The 18,219-nt window shown below is 41.7% G+C and overlaps 1 protein-coding gene across 9 annotated transcripts in view; it reads left to right on the top strand.

Annotated features, from left to right (window-relative positions):
- Positions 1–709: 709 nt before the first annotated feature.
- The window catches only part of Pml (PML nuclear body scaffold), a 41,973-nt gene continuing 24,463 nt past the window's right edge, over positions 710–18,219 (top strand). For 5 of the 9 annotated variants that reach the window (XM_047540603.1, XM_047540598.1, XM_047540600.1 and 2 more), the window contains exons 1-2: positions 710–918; positions 2,650–3,113. In XM_047540603.1, the coding sequence (XP_047396559.1) occupies positions 790–918; positions 2,650–3,113 (593 nt within the window). In that variant the 5' untranslated portion in view covers positions 710–789. Of the gene's footprint in view, positions 919–2,646; positions 3,114–18,219 lie in introns of all 9 variants that reach the window. The other 4 variants (XM_047540602.1, XM_047540599.1, XM_047540597.1 and 1 more) reach the window with 1 other exon arrangement.

The raw sequence follows: 18,219 nt of genomic DNA, 5'->3' as shown, positions 1-18,219 counted from the left end.
GTCTGGTCTGCTTTTCATCTGCCAAAAGTTAACGTACTGTCTCCTTAACTTCTTCATACCTGCTAGTTAGTTTTCCACACTTCCTCCCTTTCCCCCTCCATCTCAGAGGTTCAGGAGGCATGGTGGTCCAGTCTTCTTAGCACATTCCTCATGAGTTCCCTCTTAAATCTGAAAGTGGCCCAAACTACCTCCCAAACAGGCTCTCCTGTTTCAAGTCTCCATACCTTCTGCCCGGCTGTCGTTTAAGGTGCCCCCCTCCCCCTGCCGCCAGTCCTGTATCTCTGGTGAATTCCCGCTGCTCCCTCAAATCCCAGATGAGTGATCTTCTTTCCTGCCAGTCCCAGTACTGCGCGTTTGGAGGCTGGCTCCTCTACTAGATCTGGGGTTCTTTGAAGTACTGGCCGTGTGTGGTTCATGTCTAGATCCCAGGGCCCCAGGTGCTAGCTAGGGTGGGCACAAAGCTATGTCAGAGGTGAGACCGTGAATGACTCAAAGCCTCCCTGGGGGAGTGCTCAGCCTCGCTCCCTCTCCCGAGCTCAGCCGCGCCTCCGCTGCTCTTCTGGGGCTCCCTCCTCCCAGTTCTGCGCGAGTCTTCAAAACCCACAGCCCGCCTGTCGGCGCCTAGACCCGCCCCAGCCCTGTCTCACTTCCTCTCCGGAGGCGGGCCTTCAACCGGTACCTCCCCTTTGGGGACAGTTCGGGAGACCGCCTTCTGACTGACGCCACGGGTTGGGTTTCTTCTCCCGCCCTCCAAGATCCAAACGGAGAATCGAAACTGCGCTGGGCTCCATGCAGCAGGAGCCTGCATCCGCCCGATCTCCCGGCCTCCAGCAGGACCCTGTCCTGCCTCACACGCCCACAATGCCTCCCCCGGACTCCCCCTCCGGAGGCCACCAGCCCAGCCACAGCCCGGCAGAGGTATAAATGGGTTTGGGGATGAAGGGGTTTAGGCTTTGTTGGTTTGCTGTGGAGGGAGAGTTGGGAAGAGTAATGTGGATCAGGCCAAGTACCTTAAAGAGTGACACGAAGAGCGAAGGCCAGACACCAGGGTCCTGACTCTCTTGGTTGGGGTAGTCGAAAGGCCTGGATAGATAGGAAGAGGAAACAAGATGAGCTGGGGGGACCACTATGAACTGTCGTTCTCCACTGAGCAGTTTGGGAAACATGCGGAGGGCCCGTGGCAGCAGACCGCTTTTCCTCCTTTCCACCCAGCCTGGAGCCTTGGCTTTTCCCAGATGAAGGACCTCAGGTTAGAGACAGTGGAGGTAGTAGCCCTATTGCACCACCTGGGGCTAGTGGCATGTCCCAGGCATGGGACACCCAAGTTCCACACACCCAAGTTCCAGATCAGAAGTGAAGAACTGTGTCCCACATGGGAGAGATTACCTTGGCCAAGGCCTAGCTGCAGCTCATGTGATTTCTTCTCAAGGAAGTCCCAGTCCTTCTCTTGGAACACCCTTCCTGGCCACCTCTCACCCACAAGGGAGTTTGTTAAGTCCTCCTCTTGCAAGTTTTGCCTTAGCCTTCTTCTGGGGACCCTCGTCTCCACCCCCAAAGCAACTACTTGGCACCTTGTTCTATATTTTTTCCAGGCCCTTTTGCTCCCTTTCATGAGAACATGTTGCTGTAACTTATATTATTAGCATTTTAAAACTAAGAATAATATTACTTAACAGTACTAGTTAAAATTTATGAGTAGTTCTCATGTGCCAACTACTGTATTGAGCACTTTGGTGGAACATTTTTTTTGTTATGGTGAAATACACATAACATAAAAGTTACCATATTAGCCATTTCTAACTGTATAATTCAGTGGCATTAAGTTCATTCATAATGTTGTATAACCAACACTACCATCGATTTCCAGAACTTTTTCATCACCACGTATACCTGTACCCTTTAAGCAATAACTCCTTGTTCCCTGATAACTTCTAATTTACCTTTTTCTCTATGAACTTGATTATTCTGGATATTTTATATAAGTGGAATCTCTCAGTGTTTCTCCTTTTGTGTCTGGCTTATTTCATTTAATGTAATGCCCTCAAGGTTCATCCATGTTGTTGCAGATATCAGAATTTCATTTCTTTTTAAGGCCGAATAATATTCCATTGTGTTGTAGACCACACAGTTTATTCATTCATCTATTAATGAACACTTGGGTTGTTCCCTTTTGGTATTGTGACTAATGCTATTCTGTACATTAGTGTACAAATATGTGTTTGAATCTTTGTTTCCAGGTCTTTTTCAGGCATATATCTAGGAGTGGAATTGCTGGGTCATATGATAATTCTGTGATTAACTTTTTGAGCCTCCCCCCAAACTGTGTTAAGTATTTTACAAAGAGGTTGGTGCTTAGTATATTCACCATCTAAACTGAGTTCACTGAAGGCAAGGATGTATTCTACGCATTCTTATATGCCAGGGCCTAATACTATGTCTGATGGGAAAGTAGATTGTATGATGAGATTTGGAAAACTTGAGTAAATGGGGAAGTTGGGATGCTGATAAGCCAGGATTTTGCATCATTAAATGACTGCCTGGAATGGAATGTGAGGTCCCACTCTGACTTCCAACAGAATGGGCTGGTGGCCAGTGGGCGGGGACTCCTGGGACTTCTGGCCTCACCTTCCTTCTTTGGTTCTCCAGCAGTCCATGGAAGAAGAGTTCCAGTTCCTGCACTGCCAGGGATGCCAGGCACAAGCCAAGTGCCCCAAGCTGCTGCCTTGCTTGCATACACTGTGCTCAGGATGCTTGGAGGCGCCGGGCCTGCAGTGCCCTATCTGCCAGGCACCCCAGCCCCAGGGCGCTGACTCTCCGGCCCTGGATAACGTATTCTTTGAGAGCTTGCAGCGGCGCCTGTCCATGTACAGGCAGATCCTGGATGTGCAGGCGGCTTGCACCCGCTGCAGAGAGCCAGCTGACTTCTGGTGCTTCGAGTGTGAGCAGCTCCTCTGTGCCAAATGCTTTGAGGCACATCAGTGGTTCCTCAAGCACGAGGCTCGACCCCTGGCTGAGCTCCGCAGCCAGTCCGCTCGTGAGTTCCTGGATGGCACGCGCAAGTCCAATAACATCTTCTGCTCCAACCCCAACCACCGCACCCCTGCGCTGACTAGGTGAGTGTACAGCCCTGGGTGGGTGGCCCCGTGGGTAGAGCAAAGATGAAAAGAGTCACACAAGGCAGACAAGGAGCTTTTAGGGCTTCGCAGTTCAAAATGTGGTCCAAGGACCTGCAGGCTCTGTGGCAATGACACCAGTTTTTACAATAAGTTGCCACGTGGGTGGATAGTGAAGTTTCCAACCCCACGCCCACAGTAAATAATGCTGCTGAAGCATCATTGCACCCTTATCCGTCGTTTTTTAGGATAAATATTTAGAAGGACCACTGATAGGTGGAGTATAAAAATTTTACGTTTTTACACTAAAAAATATACTACCAAACTACCCTTTAGAAAGTCTTATAATGGAATTTTCCATAAAGTGCCAACAGGGAATCTCAATAAGGCTGGGTTCTAGGATCAGACACAGTTATTTGTTTCTATCTGAAAAGTCCAAATCCTAACGCTGGGCTGTGCTTTCTGTGAATGTATACATGAAAAGAAAAAACAAACAAACAAACAAAAAAATGCCAAATCCACATATAATTATTTTTATTAAATAGCAGGTACTCATTTCATTTTTGAAGAGGTAATACATTTATATGGTTCACAAATAATTTGCACCATCTCCATTCTATTCCTGTCTGCCTAATTTCCATCTCTTCTCCCTCCCTCCATCTGTGATCGTTCTTGTTACTAGTTTTGAATGTTTCTTTGCAGTTTCTATGTGAACATATATGCAGGTAGAGTAGTCTTTTTTTTTTTTTTTTTTTTGATACTAGGGATTGAACCCAGGGCCTTGTGCTTGTGAGGCAAGAACTCTACCAACTGAGCTATATCCCCAGCCCAGGGTAGTCTTATAAGGTATTGTTTCCCTCCCTTTTAACCAATAAGATAGCATACATTAAATGAACTTTTGACCACTGGAATAGATAGTTTATATAGGGTTCTTCCTAGTATGTACTGTATTAGTTCTTGGGGAGCACGTGCAATGGGAAGTTATTCTTTGTTCATTCTGACACATTGAAAACTACTGTACTTTGCTGATAATCTGCAATATCGGCTGAATTTATTGCAGAGCACTACCTGTCCCCCTTTCCTGAACAGCTTATAATATTAATTTGCATTTCTTTGCTGATCGTTTTGGTTGAGTGGTTCCCCCCACCTCTGTTTATTAGCCCTGTGGGTTTCCTCTGTTTATTTCCTAAATAAGCAACATTGTGAGTTGTTTATTTAGCTCCTTTGCCTGCCCCCCCACCCCTTGGAGGAATTAGTCCCTTTATTTGTGTAAGAAGCTGTTATACTGCAAATATATTTTCCCATCATTCACCTTTGTCATTTCATTTAGTACACAGTATAGTGTTTCAGATAAGCCCTTAGTATTAAGTAGTCAAATTTGTCCATTTCTTTCTTCATGATGTCTGGCTTTTATGCATCTCAGGAAAGATCTCCCCCTGCCACCATGCCAATGTTAAAAATGTTCTCCTATATTCTATTTCAGTAATTTCATGGTTTAGGTGCTGGGGGTGTACTTCAGTGCCCCAGCACCACAAAAATAAATAAATAATAATTTCATGGTTTTGTTTTTATAATTCAGTCTTTAATTTATATGGATTTTATTTTTGTGCATGGTATAAGAATCATTACTTTGTTTTTCTCTCCAAATGGAATTTTTTCTTTCTTTCTTTTTTTTAATCAGGGATGGAACCCAGGGGTGCTTAACCACTGAACCACATCCCTAGCCCCTTTTTATATTTTATTTTGAGATAGGGTCTTGTTAAGTTGCTGAGGCTGACTTTGAACTTGCAATCCTCTACCTTAGTCTCCCAAGCTGCTGGGATTAGAGGCATGCACCACCGTGCCCAGCTCCAAATGGAAAACCAGTTCTCCCCACTGCATTTATCAGATAGTCATTCTGCCCATTGATCTCAAATGCCCTTTTAAATCTTATACTAAATGCCCATGTAGTCATGAGTTTGTCTATAAATCTGTTCTGTGCCAATGTGACTGTCCATGCTCTTTCTGTGCTTTTTCCCATTCTTCAAAACTTTCAATTGAAATTGCATTAAATCTGGGGATAATTTACCTCGTCTCTGGTTATTTCTTTTAGATTTTATAGTTTTAGTTACATAGGTCTTGAACTTATAATTTGTAATACTCAATAGTGAGATCATTTTATATTATAATTTATAACTGATTATGATTAGTCCTAACTAATCCTAACTTATATATATTAATATTCAGCCATCAATGAGTTATTTTATTTGCTCTATTAAGTTTTTCAATTGATTTGCTTGGACAGTCTAAGTAAACAATGATATCATCTGAAAGTTGTAGGGTTTTTCATTTTCTGGGTACTTATACATGTTGCCACTTTCTATAGCTTTGTTTCATTGTCCAGAACCATCAGAACAATATTGCACAATAGTGATTAGCAAAGGCAACTTAATCTTGTTCCTATCTTTAATGAGAAAGTTTCTAATGTTTTCTTAAGTATGATGTTTATTGTTGACATCCTTAGAAAATTTCTTAAAATCACATTAAGAAATTTACTTTTGGGAGGCTGAGGCAGGAGGATTAAGAGTTCAAAGCTGGCCTTGCAAAAGCAAGGCACTAAGCAACTCAGTGAGACCCTCTCACTAAATAAAATACAAAATAGGGCTAGAGATATGGATTAGTGGTTGAGTGCCCCTGAGTTTAATCCCCGATACTCCCCGCCAAAAAAAAAGAAATTTATTTTTTGTTCCTTGTTTACTAAGAATTTTGTTATTACTATTCTTTTGTTTTTGTTATTGTTTTTTGCAGGTTGAGGATCAAACCCAGGCCTGGCTCTTGCTAGGCAAATGTTCTATCACTGAGACACGTCCTGAACCCCAGTAGTTTTCATTTTTACCTTAGGAATAGATGTCATTTGGGACTCTGCGAGGGTGTCCTTTCACTTTTTACTTTGAAAATTAAAATCGATGTATTTCTTTATGTTGACCATTTTTTAATTACCAAAAGGAAAAACCCTACTTGATCATGATATTCTATTATTTTAATTCACAGCTAGTTCCTATTTAGTAATATTTTATTTAGGCTATTATCTGTATTCGTAAATGTAATCATAAAGATTTTTGTGGTATTGGGAATGGAACCTAAGATCTTGCATTTATTAGGCAAGTACTCTATCAATGAAGCACATCCCCAGACTTTCTTAAATTTTTATTCTGAGACAGGGTCTCATTAAGTTGCCCAGGCTGACCTACTAGCAATCCTCCTGCCTCATCCCACCAAATAGCTGGAATTACAAGCATGTACCACTGTGCTAGGCTGTAAATGTAATCAATTTTGAATGAAATGTGTGTGATTTGTCAGGTTTTCTTATACATTTTATACTAATATCTTTTAATGAATTTGTAAGTTTTCATATTTTTGGATATGATAATATGTTCCCTCGTTGGCATTTCAAGGGAAATTGGTCACAGGACTCCTCCGTCCCTGCCCCCCCACCCCCAAAGACACTTCCTGCCATGTACTTTAAGTCACCTCTAGGTCACTTATACTACCTATATATTCTTATACAGTGTGAGTGTTATTTAAATAGTTGTTATACTATATTATTTAGGGGATAATTTTTTTAAAAGCCTGTATATGTTCAGTGCAGATGTAATTTTTAAAACTACTTTTGATCTGTGATTGGTTGAATCCACAGATATAAAACTTGTGTATACAGAGGGCTGACTGAATGTGTGCACATGATATGTATGTGTAGAAGTAGGGTTTTTGTGTATGTGGTACTGGAATTAAACCTAGCGGTGCTTTAACACTGAGCTACATCTTCAGCCCTATTTATTTATTTTTAATTTTAAGACAGGGTCTAGCTAAATTGCTGAAGCTGGTCTTGAACTTGCCATCCTCCTGCCTCAGCCTCCCAAGTTGCTGGGATTACAGGCATGTGTCACTGCACCTGGCTTACAAGTAGATTCTATATATACACACATATATATTCACATACACATACATGTATAGGTACACACACATTAGACCTATTTTGTCTGTCACTATGAAGAGTAAAATATGACTTTTCTTCCAGCCAAGATAAAACCTTTAGCATACTTCTTCTTTTCCTATCTTTCCCTTCCCACTTTCATACTGAGTTGAAATAATGTTAACTTGTGGTTCCAGATTATTGCCTTTTCTATTTTAAATATCCATTTTAACAATTATTAAGCTTCATAATCACATTATAATTAGTCATAACCTTAGATTTAATTGGTTTCATTGCTCACATTTTTTTCTCTAGTATATCTGTCTCTTTTTCTTTCTTTCCCCGCCCCTCTCTCTCTCTCTTTCTTTGTCTTCCCCTTTATTGAAATATTTAATGTGATTGGCTGGAATACTATAACATCAAGTAATTTAGTTATTTTATTTTGGGACCTTAAGTGTCTTAATTTGCATGTCCTTATTTTGCTGTCACACATAAAGGAAATTTTAGCTTGCTGTAAAATTCTGGGGTTGCAATCACAATTCTTACATCTTGGAAAATGTAAACATTGCTTCATAAATTTCTAGCCTCTGGTGTTTCAGATGAGTAATTCTAATTATTTTTCCTCTACCAGTAGTCTGTTTTTTGCTTGCTAAGGATCCTTATATAATTGTTTCTTCTTGGAAATCATTGATAAGGTGTATTGGGTACAGGTCTTTCTCTTCTTCCAGTAATCCTCCGTGACCATTGTTGATCTGAACACTCAAGTCTTCAGCTCAGTAAATTTGTCTTCTATTGTTTTATATATGAATTCCCTATTTGTTTTGATTTTTACTACTATCATTATATGGATGGATATTACCGTACATCATTATATTTGGAACTCCAAATCCATCCTGTATATCATCTTCCTTTTTTCTTCCTATAGATTCCATCACTTTGCCTTTTTCCGCACAGATTCTCAGAGAGCTCCTTGAACTGATTTTCTAATTCATCAACTCCTTTTTTTTCCTGTAGACATTTTTCAGTGTTTTATTACCTGGGTGGGGTTGTTTTTATTCCCCAGCAATCATGTTTTGTTTTGTTTTTTAATTGCCAGAAGAGCTTAGTGTTCTCAGGATGCTTTTCCTTGACAGCCTCTTCTTGTTTTCTCAGTGTACTAAAAAAAAAAGTCAGCACATACCAAAGTTTTGTTTCTGGGAAAAAAAAAAGTCAGCATGTACCAAAGTTTTGTTTCCTATGTCATCCCTTTCTCACTGGGGGCTGAGAGACTTACTCTGTCAGGTCTTCCATTTTGACTGCTGGTTTCTGTGTAGGTCCTGGGTCATGACCATGTACATAAAGATTGACATTCAGATTGTTCAGTATTGGCAGCTGATGTGGGCTGGCAGCAATTGCAAACAGCACAGTTTACTCTTCCTTCCCCTGCAGTGAGGCCAGAGCTGTTCCCAGAGCCCCAGATGGACTCGGCTTATAAGTAGTCCCATGTCCACTGGAGGAGTAGGTGTATTTGTCCCCAGTGGAGGGGAGGAAAGTCTTTATCCATTTTAGGTTCTCCTGCTGAGGCCCTGAAATTAGATCAACAAAAGACAAATAATCAAGAAAAAGCCAAGTTTATTAGCTTGTATATTGTTCTTATGCACGGGAGTATCCAGGAATAAGAGTCGGTTAGAATTTCGACTTATATAGCACCTTAACAAAAGAAAAACAAAGTTTTAAAGAAGTGATAAGATGAAAGAAAAGGGCCAGTGCAGTGTAATCCTAGCGGCTCAGGAGTTTGAGGCAGGAGGATCAAAAATTCAAAGCCAGCCTCAGCAATTTAGCGAGGTTCTAAAGCAACTTAGTGAGACCCTGTCTCTAAATAAAATATAAAAAAGGGCTGGGAATGTGCTGAGTGGTTAAGCACCACGGGACTCAATCCCCGGTACCAAAAAAACAAACAACAACAAAAAAAAAAAAAAGAAAGAAAAAATAAGAAAGAAAGAAAAGATTTCCAAGGTGGCAACTGCAGGAAGGTAAACATGGAAACGAAAGGAGTGCGGGTTGTTTGTGCGGCCCGTCTTGGTGCCAACTTTCTATCTTCGTCATGACCATAAACCTTCCCTGAGAGAGGAGATTTATAGCAGCCCTCATGTCCCAGAAGTTTCTGCTTTTTTCATATAAAGGAAGCTTTGGGAAGGCTGTTTTCTGTATCTGTTGTTTCTCATTTGCCTCCAGCTCAGAATAATAGTGGGCCAAAGTGGCATGTTTTGACCCGCTACACTGGACAAGGCTGGTCCAGCCAGCAAGAAGGCAGGATTCTTGTCCCTTGAGCAAGGAGGATGGTTATAAAAAAAACCTGGCCATGTTGTTTACAGACCATGCACATATACTCCCAGCTCACTGTTTGACTATTTACCAGTAGTTATAGGGAAAACTCAATATTTCTTTGCAAAACCTCAGTTCCATGAATTACCCACAACTGCCTTCTGATCTCAAGTCAGTAATAAACCACCCCATCATTTGCTACTGAGCTGACTTGGGGCCCATACTGGGGAGCAGTCCAAGAGGTGGCTTTAAACCCAGGACTGGTGTGGGTGTGGGGGTAACCTCTGGCTGCTGGCATTTGATCAACATGCTTGTGGAGCCTATTCTCTTAGCACATGTTCGTGTCACACCTACTTTGTGGCATGTTCTCTGCTAGGTGATAAATGGGGTATAAATATGAACAGCTAGAGTGAAACTTGGCCCTCTGTGAGGTTACCATGTGGTAGAAGAACCAAATTGGCAATGAACAATCAAGACTTCAGAGTGGCATGAGGAAGCCTCTGTCACTTGCTGACCGTTGTGCCTGTGTTTTCATAGAGGGGTTATGTGGCAGTAACCCTTGACCAGCACATGCTGACATCCAGTGTGTGTTCAGGCAACTGTGGGAGCACAGCGGAAGAAGGCAGGCAGGCACAACAGCCAGTGACCCCAGAAAAGACATGTGCCCAGCCTTCCAAGAAGATGTCACACTCGGCATGCTGTGTAAGGAAAGACAGGTGACAGAGAAGAGGGGCTATGTGTGCAAGGCAGAGGCACTGGTGAGTCTGCATCTCTGGAACGGTGATAATGGGGTTTACATGAGAACAGGGACAAAAACAGTGAACTGGGATCAGACAGGGCTTGGAAGGAGTTAGGACTCTAACCTGCAATTTCCAGAATACTGGACGTGCTCAGCTTACCCCTTTCTCATGCACGTGCCCTTGTCTTACCAGTGGATATCCGGTAGATTACTGCATGAATCCCACTGATGGGTGTTGAGGAGGGAGTGCATGGCTAAATCCTCTCCCTGTACTCTGCTACTTTGACTCAATGGGGCAACTTTAGGAGCAGAGAGATCACTATTTATTTATTTAATTGCATACTTATTTATATTTCACCCCATTCCACAAAGATTTTGATGGGATTTACACCATATTTTGAGTATATTCAGAAACTGAAGCTGAAGAATCTGGACAGGAGAAAAGGAGCCCCATTTGGAGTTAGGGATGAGGCCTGTAAGATGGCAGAGATGGAAGGGTGGAGGGAAGGTCGGTGTCTCGTATTACCAGGGCATGCAGGACCACAGGGAGCCCTGGGAAGCACTGGCTGGGAGTGAGGGGGCTTTCACCAATAGTGGTCTGTGCCTAGGACTGCAGGTGGAGCTGAGGTCCCTCTATGTCTAAAACTTGGTCCGTTGGGATAGGGGAATTAATCCAGGGGCATCAAAGCCTAGAACTTGGATTGTATTTCAATGGAGAAAACAAAAGATCTATTAATCGAGTTTAAGAACTGTGCCAGATCATAAGTGGGAGAAAGTTCCAAAGACCAGAAGCTACAGTGATTGGCAACAGGTGATTAAAAGGCATCCAGACAACCTCAGGCAGGGGTCAGGACAGAGGTCAATGACATTCAGTGGCAAAACTGCTGACAAAGCAAGGAAGAGCTGGGCTGCTGGCTAAAGAGGAGTTGGAAGAGACAGATGCTGGCTGGGCGTGGTGATGTGTGCCTGTAAGCCCAGTGTCTTGGGAGGCTGACGCAGGAGGATTTCAAGTTCAAGGCCAGCGTAGGCAACTTAAGGAAATCCTGTCCCAAAATGAAAAGGGCGAGTGTAGGAAAAAAGAAAGGAGAGATGAAAAGGGCTGGGGATGTAGCTCAGTAGCTCCTGAGTATCCCCAGTATGGCAGAGAAAGAAGGAAAGAAAAGACAGATGCCAGTGGGGTAGGACTGATGGAGCCAACCTGCTGTTGAAGGTGCGAGCTCTAAGGAGGCCCTCACCTGCCTTGCCCTCATGAACCTACAGTGAGCATTGCCCTAAAGTTTGCACCCTGGGCGTCTTGCTGCCCTGCCTCAGTCCCAGCCCTGCCTTATGCCCCACGTGCAGTGCTGAGTAAATTTCATCTTACTGGGGATGGTGATACCAGGACTGCTTCTTGATCCATGAGAAACACCACATGGTAGAAGAAGGGCTGCTGGGAGAAGCTGGGCAGCAAGACGGAAGAACAATAAATGACTCTTTTCCAGATTTTTCTGTTGAACTTACTTGAGGGACTTGGTTTTAGAGCAAGAGCAACTATTTTCCTTTTCATAAAGGAACCTCAAAGTTCCATTTGGTAGAATAATATGTGGATAAAAGGGGCTCCATCCACCAGTCCTTTTTGATATTTTAGAGAAAAAAGCAATGAATTTAAGCCAAGATCAGGGTTAGGACTAGGGGCCCTGTCTCAGTTCTCATGGAGACTGATCTCTCCTTTTCCAGCTGTGGGTATGGGCCCCACTGCTTAGGTATGGAGGCCTTGGACATTTTAGAAGAGCGTTGAACACAAGATTGAAATTAGCAGTTGATTCTGAACTGATAAAATTAAGCTAACTGGAATTACATCAGTCCATTTGCCCAGCCAGCCATTAAGCAATCATGTATGAGGTATCTCTCCATGCCTGGTGTTGGGATGGCTGTTGCTGGATGAATGGGAATTGGTGTCCTTGGAGTCTGAATCTACAGAGAGCTTCAGTCCGTGGATAAGTTGTATATGCACAGTTCTGTGCTGCATGTCAAGGACCCACAGGTGCAGATGAAGTGCCACAGCAATTTTAAGAAGGAAGACCTTGCACTTAATTAGGTGGAGAATTAGGAAAACCTTGGTAAAAGAGTCAGTATTGAGCTATATGTTGAAGAGGTTTTCTAGTCATTGAGCTGTATGTTGAAGAGGTTTGTTAGTTTCTGTGAGTTTTGATGATAATAAATCATTTAAATTAGTGAGAAATATTTTAAGTTAGTGGCTTAAACAAAAACATGAATGGTGGGTGACATACAAGTGAATAAGGATGAGCTGGTCTCTTACCTGACCCAATTGGATATTCTGATCATGTCCCAGGGTGAAGTTCTCTGAATTTTTTGTGACTTGGCTTTCTGCCAGAAGCTATACACCCTCAATCTCAAATCCAGAGGAAGACAGTGAGAATCTCTCCTTGAATTTCAAGTTTCAATGTGTCTGCAATTGGATCAGGTTCTCTCCTTGAAAGACTGCTCAGGCTGCTGGGGGACACTCAGGTTGGCTTATGCCCAAATCATATGCTCCCAAAAAGTTCTTGGACCAAGAATTAGGAGTGTGTGTCTCCCTGAAGGGAAGTCCAATTCCATAATGATGCCAGAATATAGAATGCGCCTTTAATATGTCTTAAGAAAAATGACTACTGCAAAGGAAAAGTACTCCAGGTATGTAGATTACAGGGGATATATTTGAAGCCAGCCTCAGGCAAAGCACCCTGACTCCCCCTGGGGACCTGGGCAGCCCCTTTCCAATGGGGCCAGGGAATGGACTGTTCTGGTTGGATTACACCTTCCTTCTTTACACAGTAGAGCAAGATCCTGTCTTTTGAGATGTTTTCCGTGTGCTATCTTAATTTCAGCACCCTCCTACAGGATTGTAGGGGAAGAAAATTATTTCCATTGTACAAAGGAGGTGAGAGGTCAAGGAGCTACCCCACAAGGAGAGCTTGCAGAGAACAGGCTGCAAGGTGCACCTGTTTCGCTCATGCTGGCCTCTACCTTTAGGCTCCTGCAACAAGCAATAGGGGCTGAATTGCAGAAAGAATTCTGCTCCTCATTCTTTAGAACTCAAGACTGTGTTTTCCCTTCAACTTGTATTATTAAAAGTAAGCTTTCTGTTTAAGCAATGTGAAATTTAATTTTCTTTGAATTTAACAGAAGAAAAAGAACTAATGTAAAATTAGACTTACTCCTGTAACCCAGTGACCCTGGAGGCTGAGGCAGGAGGATCACAAGTTCAAAGTCAGCCTCAGCAACTTAGTGAGGCCCTAGTAACTTATTGAGACCCCATCTCAAAATAAAAAATAAAAAGGGCTGGAGATGTGACTCAGTGGTTACAAGCCCCTGGGTTCAATCCTCCCCCCCAAAAAAGAAAAGAAAAGAAAAGAAAAGAAAAGAAAAATAGACTTGCCAAGCTTCAAAGATATATCTTCTTAAATATCTTTCTTGGGGCTCAGTGGTAGAGCCCTTGCCTAGCATATGTGAGTCCCCAGCACCTCAAAACAAATCTTAAAAGATCCCTCTAAGATTAATAACAAAAAATACTAAGACATTAAGTATGTTAGTTTGTTTTCAATGAAATGCTTCCATATTAAACAGTAGTAACAGAATCTTGGCTATGAAAGATCAGGAATATTCAGTTCCCACTCTTCTAGTTTTGGGTCCATGTAAAAAGGGCTATAACAGTTGGCACTGGTTCTTTCATCTTAACCTTGCTTTTTGCAAATTTTGTTTATATTTATTTATTTATTTATTTATTTTAATTTTTCAGTGCTGGGGATCAAACTCAGGGCCTCACCCATTCTAGGCAGGTAGTCCACAATTGAGCTACATCTCTGGCCCCCAAATTCTCTATTCCAGTTGAGCTCTTCTTTGAATGGATGCTATCAACAAGCAGTTTCTTCAAGAAGGTCTTCTGTGTTCTGAGTTCCTTGCGTCTCTTGGTGCTGAGAATGTCTCTGCTTACTCTTACACTTGAATGGCATCTTGGCTGGGTATAATAGTCGTGGGTCACAGTCTTTTCTTTGTAGACACTGATACACTGTCTTTGATCATCTAATGTTCATGAACAGAGGGCTGAGGCCAAACTGATTTGCTTTTTCTGTCTTGAAATCTAATAAATTCTTGAAATTTATTAATTAACTAAGTTGTCTTGGTGTTAAGCATTTCATATCAAATTATTCTGGAATACAGAATGCTCCTTCAATCTAAAAATTCTGTTCCTTCAATGAAATTTGTTGTTACTCCTCCTCCTCTGACTTTGTTTTCTTCCTTCTCATTGCTTTCTTTTTCTTGGATTATTACCACTAGTATTACAATTGTTTTGTTGATTTAAGTGTTTTCAGATTAGTAAACTAACATTTATATTACTACAATTTGAGGGAACTTATTTATTTAACGACTATTGAATGAGTAACCAATATCAGAACACCATATACAATCAAAGCTATATAAGAATAATTTTCTGCACATTTTTCTTTTTTTCTTTGGGGTGCTGGGGATCGAACCCAGGGCCTTGTGCTTGCACCGCAAGCACACATTTTTCTAAAAGTACTTGAGAATATCAGAATTATTTATGTCACATACAGAGTTACTGCCTATTTTCTACATTACTGGATTCAGTTAACATTTAATGATTAACTTAGTAATCGAATTTTGTAACAAATTCTTGCTATCCAGATTTTACACTAGGGATATGTTCTGCCAAAGCTTTTAGGGTTGGTGAGGTACTTCAAGATTGGCACAACTAAATGGAACTGTTTTTAACCGTTATGTTACTTGCCTACTATAGTGTTGTGTTATTGTTACCTTAAACATGAAATATCTTTTTACTTGTGCTTACCTTTAATTGACTGATTATTTTAGCTATTCCCATCTCTTTGGACATTTCACTTACTGAAAGCAAATCAGATTTAAGTAAAAATAACAGTAATCACTGTATTTTCTAGGTAATAAGCTTTGTTTTATTTCTTACAACGTTTACTGGCTGGCAAATCCATATTATGTTAATGTTTGCCTGCATTTAATACTATATAATTGTGGTGTATTGTTAGGAAAGTCAATGAATTTCCCCAGGTGATCTAACTTTCTTCCAAAAATTGAATTTCCTTTCTTAGCATATAACAGATATGACAGACACAATTTTGATTGTAAGGGGTGATATTGCTATCACCTCTGCTTCTGATGGTAATAATCATGCTTTTAAAATTCCATGTTGAGCTGGGCACAGTGGTGCATGCCTGTAATCCCAGCGATTTGGGAGGCTTAAGCAGGAGGATCATGAGTTCAAAGCCAACCTCAGCAAAAACAAGGTGCTAAGCAACTGAGTGAGACCCTGTCTCTAAATAAAATGCAAAATAGGGCTGGGGATGTGGTTCAGAGGTCGAGTACCCCTAACTTCAATCCCTGGTACTCCCCCTGCCAAAAAAAATTCCATGTTGATGACTAAGGAAAGTAGATTGGGATTGGAGAGACCAAGGCAAGAAGGCCAAGTATAAGATGGTGCCCTGGGAGATGAGCAATGATCAAGGCAAGAACAAAGGCAGCAATAGTGGGAACTGATGTGACAGGTTGAGGAGCCAGAATTCTGACTTTACCATCTTTGCACCCCAGGCTCTTGCCTTCATGAAGTGGTGATTCATCACTTAAAATTTTTTTTTTCTGGGTAGGGATTGAACCCAGGGCCTTATACATGCAAGACAAGTGCTGTACACTGTGCTATATTCCCATTCCCATAATTTTTAAAAGTTTTCACCCAGGACACTTAATGATGAATCATTTTTTGAAGTGATCCAGCATCCATTGGGATGACCCTGTGGTCCCTGGCTTGAGTGACTGCCAAATGGTAGTGCCACTCACTGCCCTAATGAAGGGAAGAGGAGCAGGACTGCATGCAGCAACATACCTGCTACTTACAGAATAAGTGAACTTTCTCTTCCTCATTCTTGTGTGCAGGGGCAGCATAAGATATGCAAAAGAGAAAGTGCTTCCTTCTCTCACTTATTTCCTTGTTGCTTCTCTAACTTCTTGTGTTTTCCTCTCTGAGTTCTCAGGCTTTCTTGTCTCTCCCTCACCTTCTCAAAACCAATGAATACCCAACCACACTGGCACCTGCTTGTTAATCCCAGCAACTCTGGAGGTGACACAGGAATATCTCAAGTTCAAGGTCAGCCTTGGCAATTTAGCAAAATCCTGTCTCAAAATTAAAAATAAAAAGGGCTGAGGATGTGGCTCAGAGATTAAGAGCTCCCGGGTTCAATCCCCAGTACCAAAAACAAAAACAAAACAACAATAATAATAAAAAACAATGAGTAGTTGGGGGGAGGTCAGTAGAAACAATGTGTTCACTCTTCTAAAATAATCCAGGTTCTAGAATGACTCTCTCTGGCTTTAGAAATCTTGTTTCCTCATATCTTGGCACCAAAGAGATAGCATGAAATTGTTCTGGTTAAATATTCATACTACTGTGTAAATGACTGATGGGTTTCTTTAATTGCTCTGTATTTATCTGAATTTCCAAAAGAGTTGCTCCTTTGCTACTTCACCAAAGTGAAAGCTCCAAGTTGCCGTGTGGAGGTGGAGGATTGGGGGGCCATTCAGGCAAACCAGGCCCTTCCCTGGCGTCCTGCTCTGGTGCCAGCTCCACCATTCTATTTTCATAGCGCTTTTTCTGCCTGTATTCTAGTTACCTGTTTTCTAAAACAGCAGAGATGACCTGTTCCTTTGTCTCCAGCAGGAAGTGTGACTGAACCGGAATGACATGAGTATGCTGGGAAGGGGACAGCCGAGGGAACACATTCAGTGGTGCTGTCTCTTTACTGTCTGAGCTGGAGAGGTTCACCCTTCAGCATCAGGGCTACCTCCACCATGTATGTGTGTGGCTACTGCCCCCTCTTCCTTGATAGCTCCAGAATGCCCAGTGTGTACTGGCATTGTGCTGGGCACATCATATATACCAGCCTGAATTTGTCCTCATGATAGTCTATGAGGGAAGCATTATCATTCTTGTTTTGCAGGTGGAGAAATTAGGATTCAGAGAGACTTTGCTCAAAGAGTCAGCTAGGGACTAGGAGAGCTCAGATTCAGTTCCAGCTGTCTCCTCTGGAATTCATACCTTTTCTGCTGTTCGTGGCCCTGGTGTGGCAGTTTAGACATGGGAACTTTAGGATGGGGAAGCTGAGAACCCAGAAAACTTGTCAAGTCTTCTATTAAAATATTAACAAGGTTGGAAATTCATTGAACAGTCATAAAGGGATAAGCAAAACTATATTCCAGGGAAGGAGAGAAAGCTTTGTTGTAATGCCTACATGGGATATTCTTTGAGGGTTCTTTATTGCCTCCTATTTAAAGTCCAAATTCCTTGGCTTAGAATTGGTTATAGAAACTTTTGGAAGATCTAAATTGGTGAAAAGGAGTGGAAGGAGAAGAGATCACTCCCACTGTATTACCATAGACTTTTCCCTTCTTGTAGTCTCCTGTCATCATCTAAAACAAAATGAACAACACTTAATGTCATATAACTTGCCTTCTTATGGCATTACATAAATCATGAATGTCTTTGCAAAAAAAAAAGTATAGTTTTGAATTTTTAGGCAGTAGCATCTGTGGGTTGTATGATTCTTCCATTTCTTGGGCAATTTTAAGTTCTTTACCATCATGAGACAAAGAGTTGACTACAATTTCTCCTTCACATGTTGTTTTTCTCATTTTAACTCCAAAATCCATTGGAAATATATCTGCATGTGAAGAAAGAAGCAAGTCTGTCATTTGGTTCCTGCCCCCTCTCCCCCAGTGCCAGCCAGTTTTCCTGGTTCCCATTCTTGAAAATCCCTTTAATTTGGGATGCTGTTTGAGTACCGTGTTCTTTTTTGTTGTTGTTTTTGTTTGCTTGTTTTTGAGATGAGGTCTTGCCATGTTGTCCAGTCTGATCTTAAACTCATGGGCTACACTGATCCTCCTGCCTTAGCCTCCCAAGTAGGTGGGACTACAAGCATGTGCCACTACACCTAGCAACACTCTTTTAATAATGGCAGTTATATAAAGTGTCTTTTAACTAAGAAAAGTCCCATTCCTTATTCTGATTTTTCAGAAAATTTTTAGCTATT

This window comes from Sciurus carolinensis, chromosome 2 (genome assembly GCF_902686445.1).
Source record: "Sciurus carolinensis chromosome 2, mSciCar1.2, whole genome shotgun sequence".
Lineage (NCBI taxonomy): Eukaryota > Metazoa > Chordata > Mammalia > Rodentia > Sciuridae > Sciurus > Sciurus carolinensis.
Note: the sequence above shows the minus strand (reverse complement) of the source record. Positions and strands in the feature narration are given on the sequence as shown.